At 43.4% G+C, this 13,688-nt stretch overlaps 3 protein-coding genes across 5 annotated transcripts in view; 1 reads left to right on the top strand and 2 right to left on the bottom strand.

Moving 5' to 3' along the window:
• Nucleotides 1-824: 824 nt before the first annotated feature.
• Nucleotides 825-8,477, bottom strand: dnaja1 (DnaJ heat shock protein family (Hsp40) member A1). Of its 2 annotated transcripts, none has more exons than XM_030351479.1 (9): nucleotides 8,215-8,477; nucleotides 7,412-7,564; nucleotides 7,001-7,193; nucleotides 6,492-6,596; nucleotides 5,894-6,121; nucleotides 4,823-4,937; nucleotides 4,325-4,440; nucleotides 3,311-3,411; nucleotides 825-2,773 (listed from the first exon to the last, which is right to left on the bottom strand). In XM_030351479.1, the coding sequence occupies exons 2-9, from the start codon at nucleotides 7,541-7,543 to the stop codon at nucleotides 2,543-2,545; spliced, it is 1,221 nt and encodes a 406-aa protein (XP_030207339.1). In that variant the 5' UTR covers nucleotides 7,544-7,564; nucleotides 8,215-8,477; the 3' UTR covers nucleotides 825-2,542. The 2 variants fall into 2 exon arrangements, with proteins under 2 accessions (XP_030207339.1, XP_030207340.1); XM_030351480.1 differs by having other exon boundaries at nucleotides 2,444-2,773; nucleotides 8,034-8,261.
• aptx (aprataxin) lies at nucleotides 8,282-11,033 on the top strand. Of its 2 annotated transcripts, XM_030351482.1 has the most exons (7): nucleotides 8,282-8,558; nucleotides 8,704-8,750; nucleotides 8,992-9,267; nucleotides 9,479-9,538; nucleotides 9,660-9,889; nucleotides 10,269-10,372; nucleotides 10,458-11,033. In XM_030351482.1, the coding sequence occupies exons 1-7, from the start codon at nucleotides 8,429-8,431 to the stop codon at nucleotides 10,610-10,612; spliced, it is 1,002 nt and encodes a 333-aa protein (XP_030207342.1). In that variant the 5' UTR covers nucleotides 8,282-8,428; the 3' UTR covers nucleotides 10,613-11,033. The 2 variants fall into 2 exon arrangements, with proteins under 2 accessions (XP_030207342.1, XP_030207341.1); XM_030351481.1 differs by lacking the exon at nucleotides 8,704-8,750 and having other exon boundaries at nucleotides 8,397-8,558.
• A 606-nt stretch (nucleotides 11,034-11,639) lies between these two features.
• The window catches only part of scpp1 (secretory calcium-binding phosphoprotein 1), a 3,321-nt gene continuing 1,272 nt past the window's right edge, over nucleotides 11,640-13,688 (bottom strand). The window contains exons 4-8 of the mRNA XM_030352921.1: nucleotides 13,365-13,421; nucleotides 13,113-13,157; nucleotides 12,958-12,996; nucleotides 12,793-12,852; nucleotides 11,640-12,674 (exon numbers count right to left, since the gene is read on the bottom strand). Of these exons, the coding sequence (XP_030208781.1) occupies nucleotides 11,892-12,674; nucleotides 12,793-12,852; nucleotides 12,958-12,996; nucleotides 13,113-13,157; nucleotides 13,365-13,421 (984 nt within the window). The 3' untranslated portion in view covers nucleotides 11,640-11,891. The remainder of the gene's footprint in view (nucleotides 12,675-12,792; nucleotides 12,853-12,957; nucleotides 12,997-13,112; nucleotides 13,158-13,364; nucleotides 13,422-13,688) is intronic.

Here is a 13,688-nt window from a genome sequence, read left to right on the forward strand (position 1 = left end):
CTTGATACCTCTTGAATTTTACCTACAGCAGCTTTAATAGTGGATGAAAATGTCTCTCTATTGCAGATATACTTGCAAATATGTCACTATTGTGTACTTACCCTGGATCAAATAAAGCAGCAACTGTGCATTTTATATTATCAGTGGTTATGTACTACCACGGTGCTGTGTATAATTAATTGTCTTCAAGGAAAGGCCTGTGGCATATACCTGTTTTGAGCATTACTAGAGCATTACTGTATCTTATATATATCATGTAAATTGGATTTGCTGGTCGGTGTGTGTATATGTATATTCTGTACATAACATTAGATTTGCTGGTCTGTAAATATATTCTGTACATAACATTAGATTTGCTGGTCAGTAAATATATTCTTTATATGACATTAGTTTTGCTAGTCAGTATACTTTCTGTATAAAAACATTTATCTGGTCAGTGTATATAATCTGTACACCTTGGATCTGCTGGTCGATATACATATATTCTGTGCATAACATTCGATTTTGCTGGTCAGTATTTATTCTGTACGTAAAAGTAGATTTGGGTGGTCAGTATATATTCTTTACATAACACTAGAGTTTACTGGTAGATGTATATTATATTCTGTATATAACCTTTGATTTGCTGGTCTGTCACCATGATTCTGAATAAAACGTTTAGTGACTGAGCTAGGTGTCCTTGACCTTGTTTCACTACCGATACATATTGATAAGGGGGTCTTTGGAACTGACCTCAACGTGAGTGTGTGGACATTTTGCTATTGTCTGACAGTGAGCCTTGACCACATACCCTGCTTGTTCAAAGCACTCTGATGCAAGTCAAATTTAGTGGACCAAAAAATATTTATTACAACAAAACAAAATCTACAATAGATTAAGAATTAAAAAAGAATTGCATAACATGCTCTTTAAATTATAAATTATAAACCATGAACAAATAATTGGTCCTTTATATTGGCAGACAATGTAAGACCATTTATGTGTTAGCAGTATCCCTGACAACCAGATTAATACACACCAGTATAAGTCCATAACAATGAAATGAAACGGCAGTCCCCCATACAAGAACAATAGTTGTGTGTATTGAAATGTTGACAGAAAGCTGCATAAAGAGTAGCGCAGGTTTAAAAGATAAGGCTCGGTAACACTAGTCACTCCAGTGTAGAACCACATTTGGAACTGGAGTCAATCCAGTAATATACCCAGATTTGGAAAAGACTTAAACCTCCACCATTTGGCTTAGACACGTAAAGGTAATATAAACTTTCATTTAATTGCAATGCACTTTACTTTATTTAGTTCATTATTGGCAATGGTAGCAAAATCACCATCGGTCCAATTTTGCTAGTTCAAACTAATTACTCAATTGTCGCAAAGCAAAGAAACACTAGACACTTTCTATCATATTTTACCAAAGAGATGACCTTCCTTCCTTCCCTGCTTCGTAACATACAACTGTTGAGTGTTTATGTAGATTGCGCTCATGATATAATTACTTAATTAATTAGTGATTCTTACTCAGGGAAACATGCCAAAATCTTTAACCGAGTTTCACAGTTGTTTGCATATAATCACTGCAAAAATGTATTCCTTCGTATCATATATGCAATTAATGTACTTTAATATTGACATTTAGAAAAAATGAAATGCTACTCCTATGTTGTTATAGTGTAATTGATTGTTAGATTTTATGCTTGATGTTTACAAAAAGCCCTTAAAATGGTACAGCAGAGCGGGGGTGATTGGGGCTTCACAGATAATAAACTGTACCATCCATCTGTTATTAAAAATATATATTAAAAACAAAAACACGTTGGCCTCAGGTTTAAGGTCACCAATTCAAAATACACCTTTCTGAAACCACGACATCAACCCTCTGTTTCTTCGGCCTGCTCACACGACAATCATGAGATAAAAACTACAAGTCACTAAAATAGACTACAGGAAGTCCTTCCTCCTAAGGGAACCATTCTCCTCTTCTCCTAAGGAAACCCACCAAGTCCCTCCTCCACTTCACAGAGTGAGGGTGTGGCTCCCACTACCCGCACGCTAGGCCGCTCAGCACTGACCAGCACCCTCACGGCCTGGTCTTAGACGTACATAAGGAACATTTGGCAGAGCGGTGCACTCACAATGCACCTGGGCGGCCACGTCTATCGTCTCCTTTTTAGCGTGGGATTGGTCGCGGTAAAAGAGAGGCCATCGAATGAGTCCCGTTGGATTTAAAAACCTCACGTCAAAAACACGCCACCCGACAAGTGTGGAAGCACCCCTGGTGCAATGAGCACATGGGGGGGGGGGGGCGGGGGGGGGGGCGACCTCAAGACGTCCCGGTCACGTTTCACGGAGCATTCCCACTTGACACTTTACACCAACATGATTAGAAACTAAATTAAAAGTACACAGAATGCAAAATACAGAAAGTGCTTCACTTGAATCACGGTTGAGACCTCAGACGTACGGCGGCTGGGGAGGTGGGGTGGGGTGGTAGAGGAGGTGGAGGTGGAGGGGGTCGATTCAAGGCGGGCTAGGTGGGGGGGGTTTAGGAGGTCTGACACTGGACCCCGCCGGCGCTGGGGTAGTCTTCCTCCTCCACGTAGTAGTGGCGGCTTGGTCGCTTGCGGTTCTCAAAGTCACAGTCCTCCAGGTCTGCGTAGATGTAGAGGTCGTCGTCCATGCTCTCGGGCTGCTCCTCCTCCAGCTTCCCCGGGAGGTAGGCCTCCAGCTCCTTCAGCTTGCCCTGGGGCAGGAAGTTGGCCTTGGGGAACACCACCTGGGGGAGGGGGAAAATCACACAAAGTCAAAGTCAGCTTTATAGTCAATTCCAAAATATGTGCCAGACAAACAGAGGAATCGAAATTGCCATTGTCTCTGACCCACTGTGCAATAGGAAGAAAAGGATACCATTTTGTCAAATAAAATAGAGAGTCCTGCTTTTGGAGGGACCAGAGACCTGAGACCCCTCTGTACCAAACCTTTAAGTTGATTCTCGGTACAGAAAACTGGGTCTGTTCTAGCTCCTCAGCCGAACTACCATTCATTTATTTTATTTCCCATTGATTCACTATTTAGCAGATATTTATCCAAATACTGCTAGGAGTGCCATCAGGTAGGAAGCCGCCATTGGGGTTTTCGAACCCACAGCCCATCCGGCAAGGAGTCCAACACCAATAGCACCCGGCTATCCTGCCCTCCAGAGTGTGTTTTGGGTTGAATGCATATGCCTTATGACTATACATATAACATTTAATAATGTGTTTCGAAACAGTGTTGTACGCGTGTGGTGCAGACTGGAGAGGCTGTTCCGTACCGAGAAGTGAACAAGGAGTCGTCCCTTCTCAAAGGGGCGGCGTTGCATTGGCATCCCTTCGCCCAGGACACACTTCTTGTCTCCGGGCTTGATCAGATCCCCTGAGGAACACGACAAGAGACAGCATAAACAGGAAGGCCCCCCAAACATAGTGGAGCATAAAAAATATTTTCCCTATAAACAGGGAAAGTAAACAGACCACATGAAAATGACTACGGAGAGGCGACTACAATCCTAACCAAATCCAATTTTAATACTCGAGGATTTGAATGTAAATAAAGTGCCTTTGGCCCACAGATAAAAGCCTTTCAATTTGCATCAGTATTATGGATGCAAACTGGGTGCCGGTAGTGACTCTGTTTGTATCTCTGGGATAAATATTATTCCCAGAGAGAACGAAACGGAAATCTTTCCGAATTCAATTTCGATCAAGATCAAAAATGATCCGGTAGGAGTTAAGGATTCAACATGCCTCTGTGTGGTTGTTCTGAAACCGTCGCCCCATGCAACAATGTGGCTAACAGATTTAATGATATACGCCAACCCACACAATGCGTAATTTTATCAAATTTACACTAGAGGCTGATTTATCAGCCACAACCCTTTACCCAACATCTGTGGATATTGCAAAATGAAGTCAACTCCTTCTTTCAAACAACAACAACTGGTGAAAACCACTCCTATCCTGTGAATATTAATTGACAAATGTTTTCAAAAGCAGCACGATTTTTTCAAAAGCATACACGATTTCAATGTTCATCAGAGTCTAAGCCAAGCTGGGTGAGCTGTTGCCTGTAACAGAGAGGGGCATCTCCGCACGTCAAGTCATCCGTCAGTGATCTGCAACATCTCGGTCGACGTTGCTTGACGGTCGAAGACGCCCGATTGTGTTGCTTACACACTGCAGTCGGCTGAGCCTGTCTAGGACTTCAGGTCTCTTGCTCAAGGAGGCCCACAGGCGGACTTGGGACCCGAGGAGGCTGGAGGCCAGTACATGTCAGCTGGACCTTTTACCTGGATTAGAGGTGATGAGGAGGGTTCTGTTGTCCAGCGTCTGGACGGGCTTCTGGAAGCCACACAGCGACTCCACCAGCTGCAGCTCCATGGTCATCACCAGGTCCTGTCCCTGTCTGGAGACATCAGGACAAACAGTACTGTTGGTCGATTGTTTCACACCTCAGAACACAAGACCGGCCTAATGCGCCCCAGCGCTGCTTACAAAGGTCCCAAACTAACTCAACATGTTACCATTAGACAACACAGTAAACACTTCAATACAAGCAGGATAAACTGATACATAGAACATTTGTTAATACTGAAAACTGAGATCTGAGATCTATGTTCGTCATCTCACATTTAATATTTAAACATTAGCTATTAATAATGTATTGGGTTGGCATTCATTGAAATATGAATCAATGTGGGAAAAACATTACTTGCAAGGCTAGGCAATGCTTGATGAATAAGACTAAAATTTAAACACCAGTAAATGTGTGCATAATAATAAGGGACCTGGTGAAGCGAGAGTGTTCCCTCTGGTCCAGGACGATGATAATATCTCCTGCCTCCAACCCTGGTTCCTGATCCCCCTCTCCGTGGAAGACCACCTTCTGGCCATCCTTCATGCCTGTAAGGACAGAGTCAAGCCACCAGTGATCTTTCTACTCCAAAATGGGCCTTATTCACATAGCAGCCATCTTGGTTCTAACCTCAGTGATTCGGTTACCTGACCCAGCTAGCGTTAAGAGCCAAGATGGAACAAGATGTTTGGACAGTTAGACAGTTAATAAAAATTAGGCCAAAACCTGGGATCACCTTTCTGCAATTTGCTTCCTTACCACATAAGCATTTCCCCCTATGCACACTATTGTAATAATATGTTCCAGGCTTCAACTGGTGTGTTTAGCTCTACAGGTTAGGCTATACTCTGCTGGTGCGTTTAGCTCTACAGGTTAGGCTATACTCTGCTGGTGTGTTTAGCTCTACAGGTTAGGCTATACTCTGTGGGTGTGTTCAACACTACAGGTTAGGCTATACTCTGCTGGTGTGTTTAATGCTACAGGTTAGGCTATACTCTGCTGGTGTGTTTAATGCTACAGGTTAGGCTATACTCTGCTGGTGTGTTTAATGCTACAGGTTAGGCTATACTCTGCTGGTGTGTTTAATGCTACAGGTTAGGCTATACTCTGCTGGTGTATTTAGCTCTACAGGTTAGGCTATACTCTGCTGGTGTATTTAGCTCTACAGGTTAGGCTATACTCTGCTGGTGTGTTTAACACTACAGGTTAGGCTATACTCTGCTGGTGTGCTTAACACTACAGGTTAGGCTATACTCTGCTGGTGTGCTTAACGCTTTATAAATGATAACAATAATTTATTAACACTTTTCAATAATGTGACTAAAAGTAATTTGAAGCAGAGCAGTGAAGCCAAAATAGGTGGGACGTGTCAGAATCCTTTTCTCAGTCTAGCGGCTCAACATTGAATAGTTTGGAGGTATAAGAGCATGTAGCATTGCCTTTGTTATGGAAGGATCTTATTCCAGATTCTCTACGTGGCACCACGCCCAACCCCCCCTCCTACCTTTGTCGATGTGCACCTCCAGGATCTTCTTCTGGCGGACGATCTTGCGGCCGCCGCAGGCTTTACAGCGGTCCTTGTGGCTGATGCGGCGGCCCTGGCCCTGGCAGCTCTGGCACACGCTGGACACCTGCTGGACCATACCCATCCCCAGCTGGTGGAGGCGCACCTGCATGCCTGTCCCGTGGCACGACATGCACATCTCCACCGCCCCTTTACGGCCCCCCCGGCCTGGACAGAGGGCAGAGAGGAGGACAATGGTGAGGCGCCGGAGTGCTTTCACTGCCTTACTGAGACCTCTTCAGATTAATGGAGTACCTGCCTTGATGACCCGATGTGACACATTGTACCAATACTGCTACAGTCAAGATAAGACTTGATCCCAAAAGGGGACCTCAGGTGTTACAGCAGCAAAGAGTGCATCAAACAAGAGAAGTATAACTAGATAAGAGTAAATAGTGGAATACCAGTAATGTAAACATATCCAGGTAGCATTGGCAGTGTGAAGGGTTGGGTTTTGCTGGAGTCACAGATGGTGCTTGAACAGGGTTCCTAACTAGTTATTCATGAGTAATGTCCTCCTTGGGAGCACAGGGCTCACCTTCACACTTCTCACAGATGGCGTTTTTCTGGACGGCCAGTTTCCTGGTGGCTCCGTTATAAAGATCTTCCAGAGTCACGATCAGCTGATGAACCACATTCTTCCCTGGAGGTGGAGCAGGCGTGAGGAGAAGAACAAGAACATTCCAATAAAAGTTTGTTTAAACTGTTTATCTCTCAAACACTCAGATACATGCTAGGTTTTGTTGATGGAAAACGTGCCTATAAATACGTCACACACAAACAAACTTTTGAAATGTGCGCCATAATATGGGCATGTTTAAAGTGACTCTCTTTTGACAGGGCAAAGGTCATTTACGTAGTAAACATTAACGCTAGTTTAAAGAGTTAAGACACATTCCCGCAGTAATGATTTAATACAAAAACAAGTAACAACAGTACTGGTAAATCAATAATAAATGCGATATACAAATGATCAACCAGATAAGGAACTCAGTAAATCCTATCCTATTTCCAAGAATGACGACACTGATGGCTATCTTCTCGTACCTCGTCTCTCCCGGTGCATCCGCCCACCGCCTCCGAAGAACATGTCAAAGATGTCCATGGGCGACGCAAAGCCGCCCCCGCCGCCGCCACCCCCGCTGCCCCCCTCCTTGATGGCCTTCTCACCCCCCCGGTCGTACACCTCTCTCTTCTGGCTGTCCGACAGAACTTCGTATGCTTGCGAGATCTGCTTGAACTACAAAACACACACACAGAAACAAATGTATACTTGTAAACTTCAACAAACAACATAATTTAACAGAGTTAGCTGATGTTTATTAAATGTAAGAAGTCTGAACTTCCTAAGTGAAAAAAACGCTAATCTACAGCGAGTTTCCTCTCAGGAGATTAATTTGTCTCTGTAGGTAAATTATAATGCATGTGGAAGGTTTATGTTGAGACATGGCGACTTACTCTCTCTCCCTCGGTAGGGTTTTTGTCAGGGTGGTATTTCAAGGCCAGTTTGCGGTAGGCCTTCTTCAGCTCGTCTGCTGTGGCACTGGGCGGGACACCCAGCATGTCGTAGAAGCCGGTTTCTTTGACCATGATCGCCTTTAAAAAACGTACCTACGAAGTGGCACACACGTTAATATTGACTGATATTGATATTTCATGAAAACTTTATCGCTCAACCCTAGGCACACCACCAAGACATTATGACTTGGATACTCTGTTTAGGCCTAAACGGCATCTCACAATACATAATGTCACGACACAGTTGTAACTACACAACAACATCCGCCTCGTATGTCACCGTCCAATGCTTCAGACACGCAAACAAACACACACTTTAATGTGTACCGCCACCCCGGGAAGGTGTGCTTTAGCCCCGGGTCCAGGGACCAGGTGGGTGTCCTGGTGGTTGTGTAACCCTTCTTGTATGTGGTGATGCAAGTAGTGCGACTTGCACATTTCTTCAGCTACCATTACAACATAATTTTACGATACGCAGTTTGTTCCCAATAAGACACATTATGACCTAACACCTAATACTTAATTAATAGTTATAAACTAAACATATACACATCTCTATTACCCGTCTCTCATAGCCCGAGTTAGCTGAAGCTAACACAGATGTTGTGTTATGATGGCGTTACCGACGATTGTTAGCTTCCGGCCGGCTAACAGGCAGTGGAGTTAGTGTTCAACAAACCGAACCACGATCGACAGGGAACACGAACACGTTACACATTACAAGGAGATCAGGAACTGGTTACCTGCTAATTTAGATCGATAATCATGGAGGGGAGCAATGGACCCTGACCCAAGACGACCGCCTTCTAGAACCTTCTGTAACCCGAGCAACCGCTGGAGCACACGAGACGAACCGAAACCAGTGACGTGGGTCTCGCGCGACACGCGTCAACAAAACAATAGTCAAACAGCGTGCGGTAGTAATTTGTTCACCCACTTTTGTAAAATCATTCTAAAATGCTTACTTGCTGGCTTATCAGCGAAGACGGAAATCATGAACCTCTACCACTCCCTCACTATCAAAGGGTTACGTTGGGTCGAGGTCCAGAGACGACTATTAAAGATAAAAAATGTTCTAGACATCAAGGTATTATGTAAACAGTTACTTGCTGTGCATGCACACACTGTTTTCGCACAATGTTCTATTCTTGAAAGGGGTATGGCTGTAAGCATATCCATTAAATACTCATCACAAATGTTAACTTATGCATATGTTATTTGTCCTGGACTAGTTGAACTGAAGGCAGATTGCAACAAGGGATATGTCAAAGTTAAACAGGTAAGATAGGGTGATGATAACGTAGATATATGACGTTAGCTGTTAGGGCAGGCCATGTCTCGTTTGATACTCTTTCATCTTGTTAGTCGAATGGGTGGTTGACCGAAAATAACCGTTTCATTTTAAGCTTTAATAGTCATTATTTTCGTTGTCTTATATTACCATCAATAACCAAAAATATTAAATTGAAGATTGTCTCCATCCAGTAACCAAATGTCCTCCTCCTTTTCTAATTTCATAGCTGGGTTCAAACCCCACCTTTGTTGACTCTGTTGAGGTGGGCAAAGGCATGGAGGTCAAGATGGAGCCCGGGCAGCAGCTTCATATTGTCAACCAGCTCTACCCCTACACTGTACATTTCATGGAGGACCTCTCAGGAGAACCGCCACCTGCCAAGAGACCACGTGAACCCCCCTCGATGGAGGCAGCTGACAGTAAAGGGGCATCAAACGTTAAAGTAGCGAAACAGGCTAACCACACGCCGTCGTCAGGCAGAGAGTCTGCTACATCCAACAATGTAAGCTGGCTAGGTAGCTTAGCTGAAGTTCTCGAGTTGACAGCATTAGTAAGTTATTTCTTTGTCTCAACATGGACAGGTTCAAGTATTCATAAGTTGGTGCTGTGTTTTCACCGGATGCTGGATGATGACTGAAGATGGCCAGTGGTATGCTTCGGCAGAGAAATCTGTTTACCCTGTTAAATTGAAAAATATATCATATTTCTGACAGGAAAAACCTGGAATATGGAGCAATGGCCTCAAGGCCACCATGCAGGACCCTAAAATGCAGGTAGACATTTTTATTTTTATTCATTTTTACAAGTATTCATATCTTTCTAATTTACCCATGTTTTAGTTTTTCCTTACTTGCTTCCAATGCTAATAGCCGCTTTTGTCTTTCCATTTCGAAGGTCTACAAGGACGACAAGGTGGTGGTGATCAAAGATAAGTATCCCAAGGCCCGCTACCACTGGCTGGTCCTGCCATGGGAGTCCATCCCTAACATGAAGGCCCTGCGTGGGGAGGAGCACTGTGACCTGCTGAGACACATGCAGCAGGTGGGGCAGCGTATGGTCGCACAGTGCAAGGACGCCCCCGCTCTGCGCTTCCGGAGCGGCTACCACGCCATTCCCAGTATGAGGTGAGATGTAGTCCAAGTCACACTACTGGCTCGGGTGTACATGTCCTGTCTAGCTAAGTCTTAACAATTTAGACTTTAGATGATTTTCTCAAGTCTGATGGTAGAGTAGCTTGAGTCTGGAGGAATGGGGGCGTTTCACTTTCTTTCAATGTTTGTTTCGACCAATAAGGGTGTTAAGCGGCGGGGATCTGTGGGCGAGTAGTCAGCCATAAAGTTTAACTAAGTGTCTGTAGGGGGTTTCAAATCAACACTGTGTAGACTGGCCACTGTAGAAACACAATAATTAAGAACCGGAAACAAGGCATAACTCTGCCCGTTGCCCCTAAGTCAAGTTTAACTTTAAACTGACTAATATACGATTATTTGTGTTTCACGCAAGCCACATTCACCTGCATGTCATCAGCCAAGACTTTGACTCCCCTGCCCTGAAGAACAAGAAGCACTGGAACTCCTTCACAACTGATTACTTCATTGATTCTCAAGGTAAGGCTTTTAATATTGATACACATGACACGTGTTTTGTTGTTTGTTTTTACATGGTTAATAGTGCTCTGATTTTAATGTGCAGATGTGATCCAGATGCTTGAGAAGACTGGAAAGGTCACAGTAAAAGAAGGAACCAGTGAGTTGTTGAAGCTTCCGCTGCGCTGCCACGTGTGTCATAAAGAGCTGGCCACTATTCCCAGTCTGAAGGAACACCTCAAGACTCACATTTCCGTCTAAAAAAACTTCATAGGCCTACAGTCATGCAGGCCCACAGTTCCAAAAAAGAAGCCCTATGGTTGTAAAAATATATATTTTTTCTTTTTTTTCTAATGTTATAACTGGTTTTGAGAAAATCAGGGATTTTGAGAGCTTGAACGTTCAACACTAATTTGGTATTTTTTCTATTATTAACTATTAGTGTTAATAATATATAAAGTTAAGCTCTCCTTCTGATGCCAAGGCACCTATGAGACCATGTTAGGCATGTTTATATATTCTGAGATATTTGATTATGTTTTTGTGTGATCAAACCTGAGCATCTTGTAGTTTTACGCTCAAACAGTGGAAGTCTGCACTTGTTACAACTACTGGAAACTACTTAAAACCCTGTTTTACAAATAAAATAGTGGACATGTTTTAACAGTCCCCCATACAAGCATTCAAGTATTGTAATCTGTGTCCATGTTTCCAAATGTTTTCTGTGTTTTCTGTTTTCTAAGTAATGGTTGTATTTTTTGTAAAACACTGTAGCCCGCTACAAACTACAGTATCATTTCAATACCAAGTTCATATTTCTAAATTTGAATTCTAGATGAATACTTTTTATCCTTGAATGAATGCTGAAACTTCAACGTGGTAGATTTATTCTGAATGTATACATTTGCTTATTCTCAGTATGAAGAAAGTTGGATTATCCTATACCAGATGTTTTACTGTATGATACAAAAGGATTTGAACTGGGAAATAGCATTTATTTTGAGGAGCTATCTGTGACATTAGGTTGTTTTCCTTGCCTTGTATAGTTTGTCTCCATCTAGTGGATCTTTTACGAAAACATAATCTCAAATCACGTCGAAAGGGTTTTCACGAGGGAACCACAAATGAACAGTTTACCCTTTGAAAAAAACAAAATGTCAATGGCCAGTACGGTTATCGATCACGCGACCTTGGCGTTATTAGCACCACCGTCTAACTAACTTTGCTAACCGGCCGTGGCGTGGCTTTAATATAGTTCATAAACATAAAAAACAACAACATAACATAATTGCGTATGAAAATATTTTAATGTAACTTTAGGATACATCATTTGCAGTAAAAACACAGTATAGTAATATTTAAAACATCCATACAACTGCTCAACACAATAAAGAAATCCCCAATCTCGTTGTGCCAATGCTAAAGCATATGAGGATAACACAGGCATAAACACAGTAGTGGAAAAAGTCTGGGGCACGTGTGCAACAGTAGATCATTCGTAAACCAAGGGACTGTTGGCTTAAACGGAGCCCATGCATCATCATCTCCGCCAGCTGAGCTCCAACAAGTGGTTATCTTTGAGTGCCATGAGATGTTCCAGTGGATACTGGGCATCGTCTCCTATGTCTTGGAAGAAGTACTCTTCTTCACTCTCGCACTCGTCTCCCTTCGCTCCCTGCGAGCAGTCTTTGGATTGGATCTGCTTCTTGTTGGTGCTGTCGCTGCTCTGGCTGTCTTCTGAGCTGTCGCTGGCCGCACTGATCGTCTCGTTGGACTCTCTGCTTTCACTAGACACCTTGCTCTGGCTGGACTCGCTGCTTTCGCTTGACTCGTTGCTTTCGCTCGAATTACTTTGAATGGACTTGCTTAGGCTCGAGCTATTTAGGCTCAAGATGCTTTGGCTCGACTCCATGCTTTCGCTTGAGCTGCTCTGGCTCGACTCCTTGCTTTCGCTCGAGCTGCTCTCGCTCGACTCGCTGCTTTCGCTAGACTTGCTTTGGCTCGACTCGCTGCTTTCGCTGCTGCTGCTGCTGCTGCTCTCGCTACTGTTGTGGGCCTCCGTTACACCGACGAGAAGGTTGGTGCTGTTGGTGTTATCTGGGCCCTCTGAGGACTCGCTGCTGTCCCCGGCTGCTGTCGGGCTCACATCCGGCACCATCAGGTTTTTGTTGGCCGGGGCTATGGTGCTGCCCGGCTGGTTCGAGGGGAGGATGGGGACGACGGAGGTCTGGGGCGGCGGCGTCACCAGCTGACCCGTTGCCTCTTTGCTGCTGTCCTCACCACTCCTCGAGTGGACGACGCTGGCGAACACTGACAGCCAACTCTGACAAAAAAAACGAGGATGGTCAATGAATAGAATGAATCGAGAGATGCACAATACAATTTATACGTTTTGAATAGTGCTAAGGCAAAAATCAATGAATGCAGCATTGTTGTTTCACCTTTCTTACGTTCCTGTCCTCTTCACTGTTGTTGTCTCTAGTTTCATCAATAAGGGCGATCTGAAAGACACCAAGTGGTTATTCAGACTATTTCCTAACAACGGCTAGTAACATGATGAGCATAGATTGATGCGGAAAATAGAACATTTGATAAAATGTTCCTACCGGGTCCTCAAGTGAGTGGCTTTCGGATTCTTCAGAAGTCTGTTTGCAAGAAAATAAGCACAAATAAATAAAGTAGTCTACCGGAGGGATATTTCCTTTGACAGTCAATAAAGGCTATGAACCAGGGTGTGGACTCTGGATATTTTAATGCCCACCTTGTCCTCAGAGTTGGATTCTAATGATTCAGACGACTCTGAACTCTGGAAAAAAAGAAATTATGCTTTTGATGAGATAACAGCCACATTTTATGAAATGGAAATCATTTTAATAAAATTCTAATATAAGCCTAGTTTAAAAAAAGAACCTTAAAGACCTATAAAGGGAAGGGAATCATTTAAGACATTTCACCAGACTTCTGGTTAAAATAGTTTTCTGGTTACACTAAACAATCGCTCTCATGTCCTTACCTGCTCCACTGATGAAGTGCTATTTTCAGATGAATGGGAATCAGACAAACTCATGGTCTGAAGGAAAAAGCAGGCACAAAAAATACAAATCCACATTAATTATAGCTGCAGATTCCAAACACTATACCAGTCACATTTGTGGTTACAGTGAACCGTTGTGGGCATGTTGTACATTCTGCTGAACAATAGTCTGGCCCAAGGGAGTTCTCCTGTGGTTTTAATGGATTTAAAGCCCAGTTCAGACCAAAGAGAGTTATCCTCACAAACTGTAATTTTGTTGGAACAACAACTCTTTGAAGACCAGCCAAATGATTTATGTCTGAA

The sequence above is a fragment of the Gadus morhua genome, chromosome 3 (genome assembly GCF_902167405.1).
Source record: "Gadus morhua chromosome 3, gadMor3.0, whole genome shotgun sequence".
NCBI lineage: Eukaryota > Metazoa > Chordata > Actinopteri > Gadiformes > Gadidae > Gadus > Gadus morhua.

Excerpts from the sequence above, each read along its gene's own strand:
- dnaja1 (XM_030351479.1), bottom strand. The coding sequence starts at position 7,543 with ATGGTCAAAGAAACCGGCTTCTACGACATGCTGGGTGTCCCGCCCAGT. Across the intron at positions 7,194-7,411 it reads ACCCTACCGAGGGAGAGAGA|TTCAAGCAGATCTCGCAAGC; the intron begins GTAAGTCGCCAT and ends TGTGTTTTGTAG. Across the intron at positions 3,412-4,324 it reads CCTCATCACCTCTAATCCAG|GGGATCTGATCAAGCCCGGA; the intron begins GTAAAAGGTCCA and ends CGTGTTCCTCAG.
- aptx (XM_030351482.1), top strand. The coding sequence starts at position 8,429 with ATGCTTACTTGCTGGCTTATCAGCGAAGACGGAAATCATGAACCTCTA. Across the intron at positions 8,751-8,991 it reads GATATGTCAAAGTTAAACAG|CTGGGTTCAAACCCCACCTT; the intron begins GTAAGATAGGGT and ends CTAATTTCATAG. Across the intron at positions 9,539-9,659 it reads TGCAGGACCCTAAAATGCAG|GTCTACAAGGACGACAAGGT; the intron begins GTAGACATTTTT and ends TCCATTTCGAAG.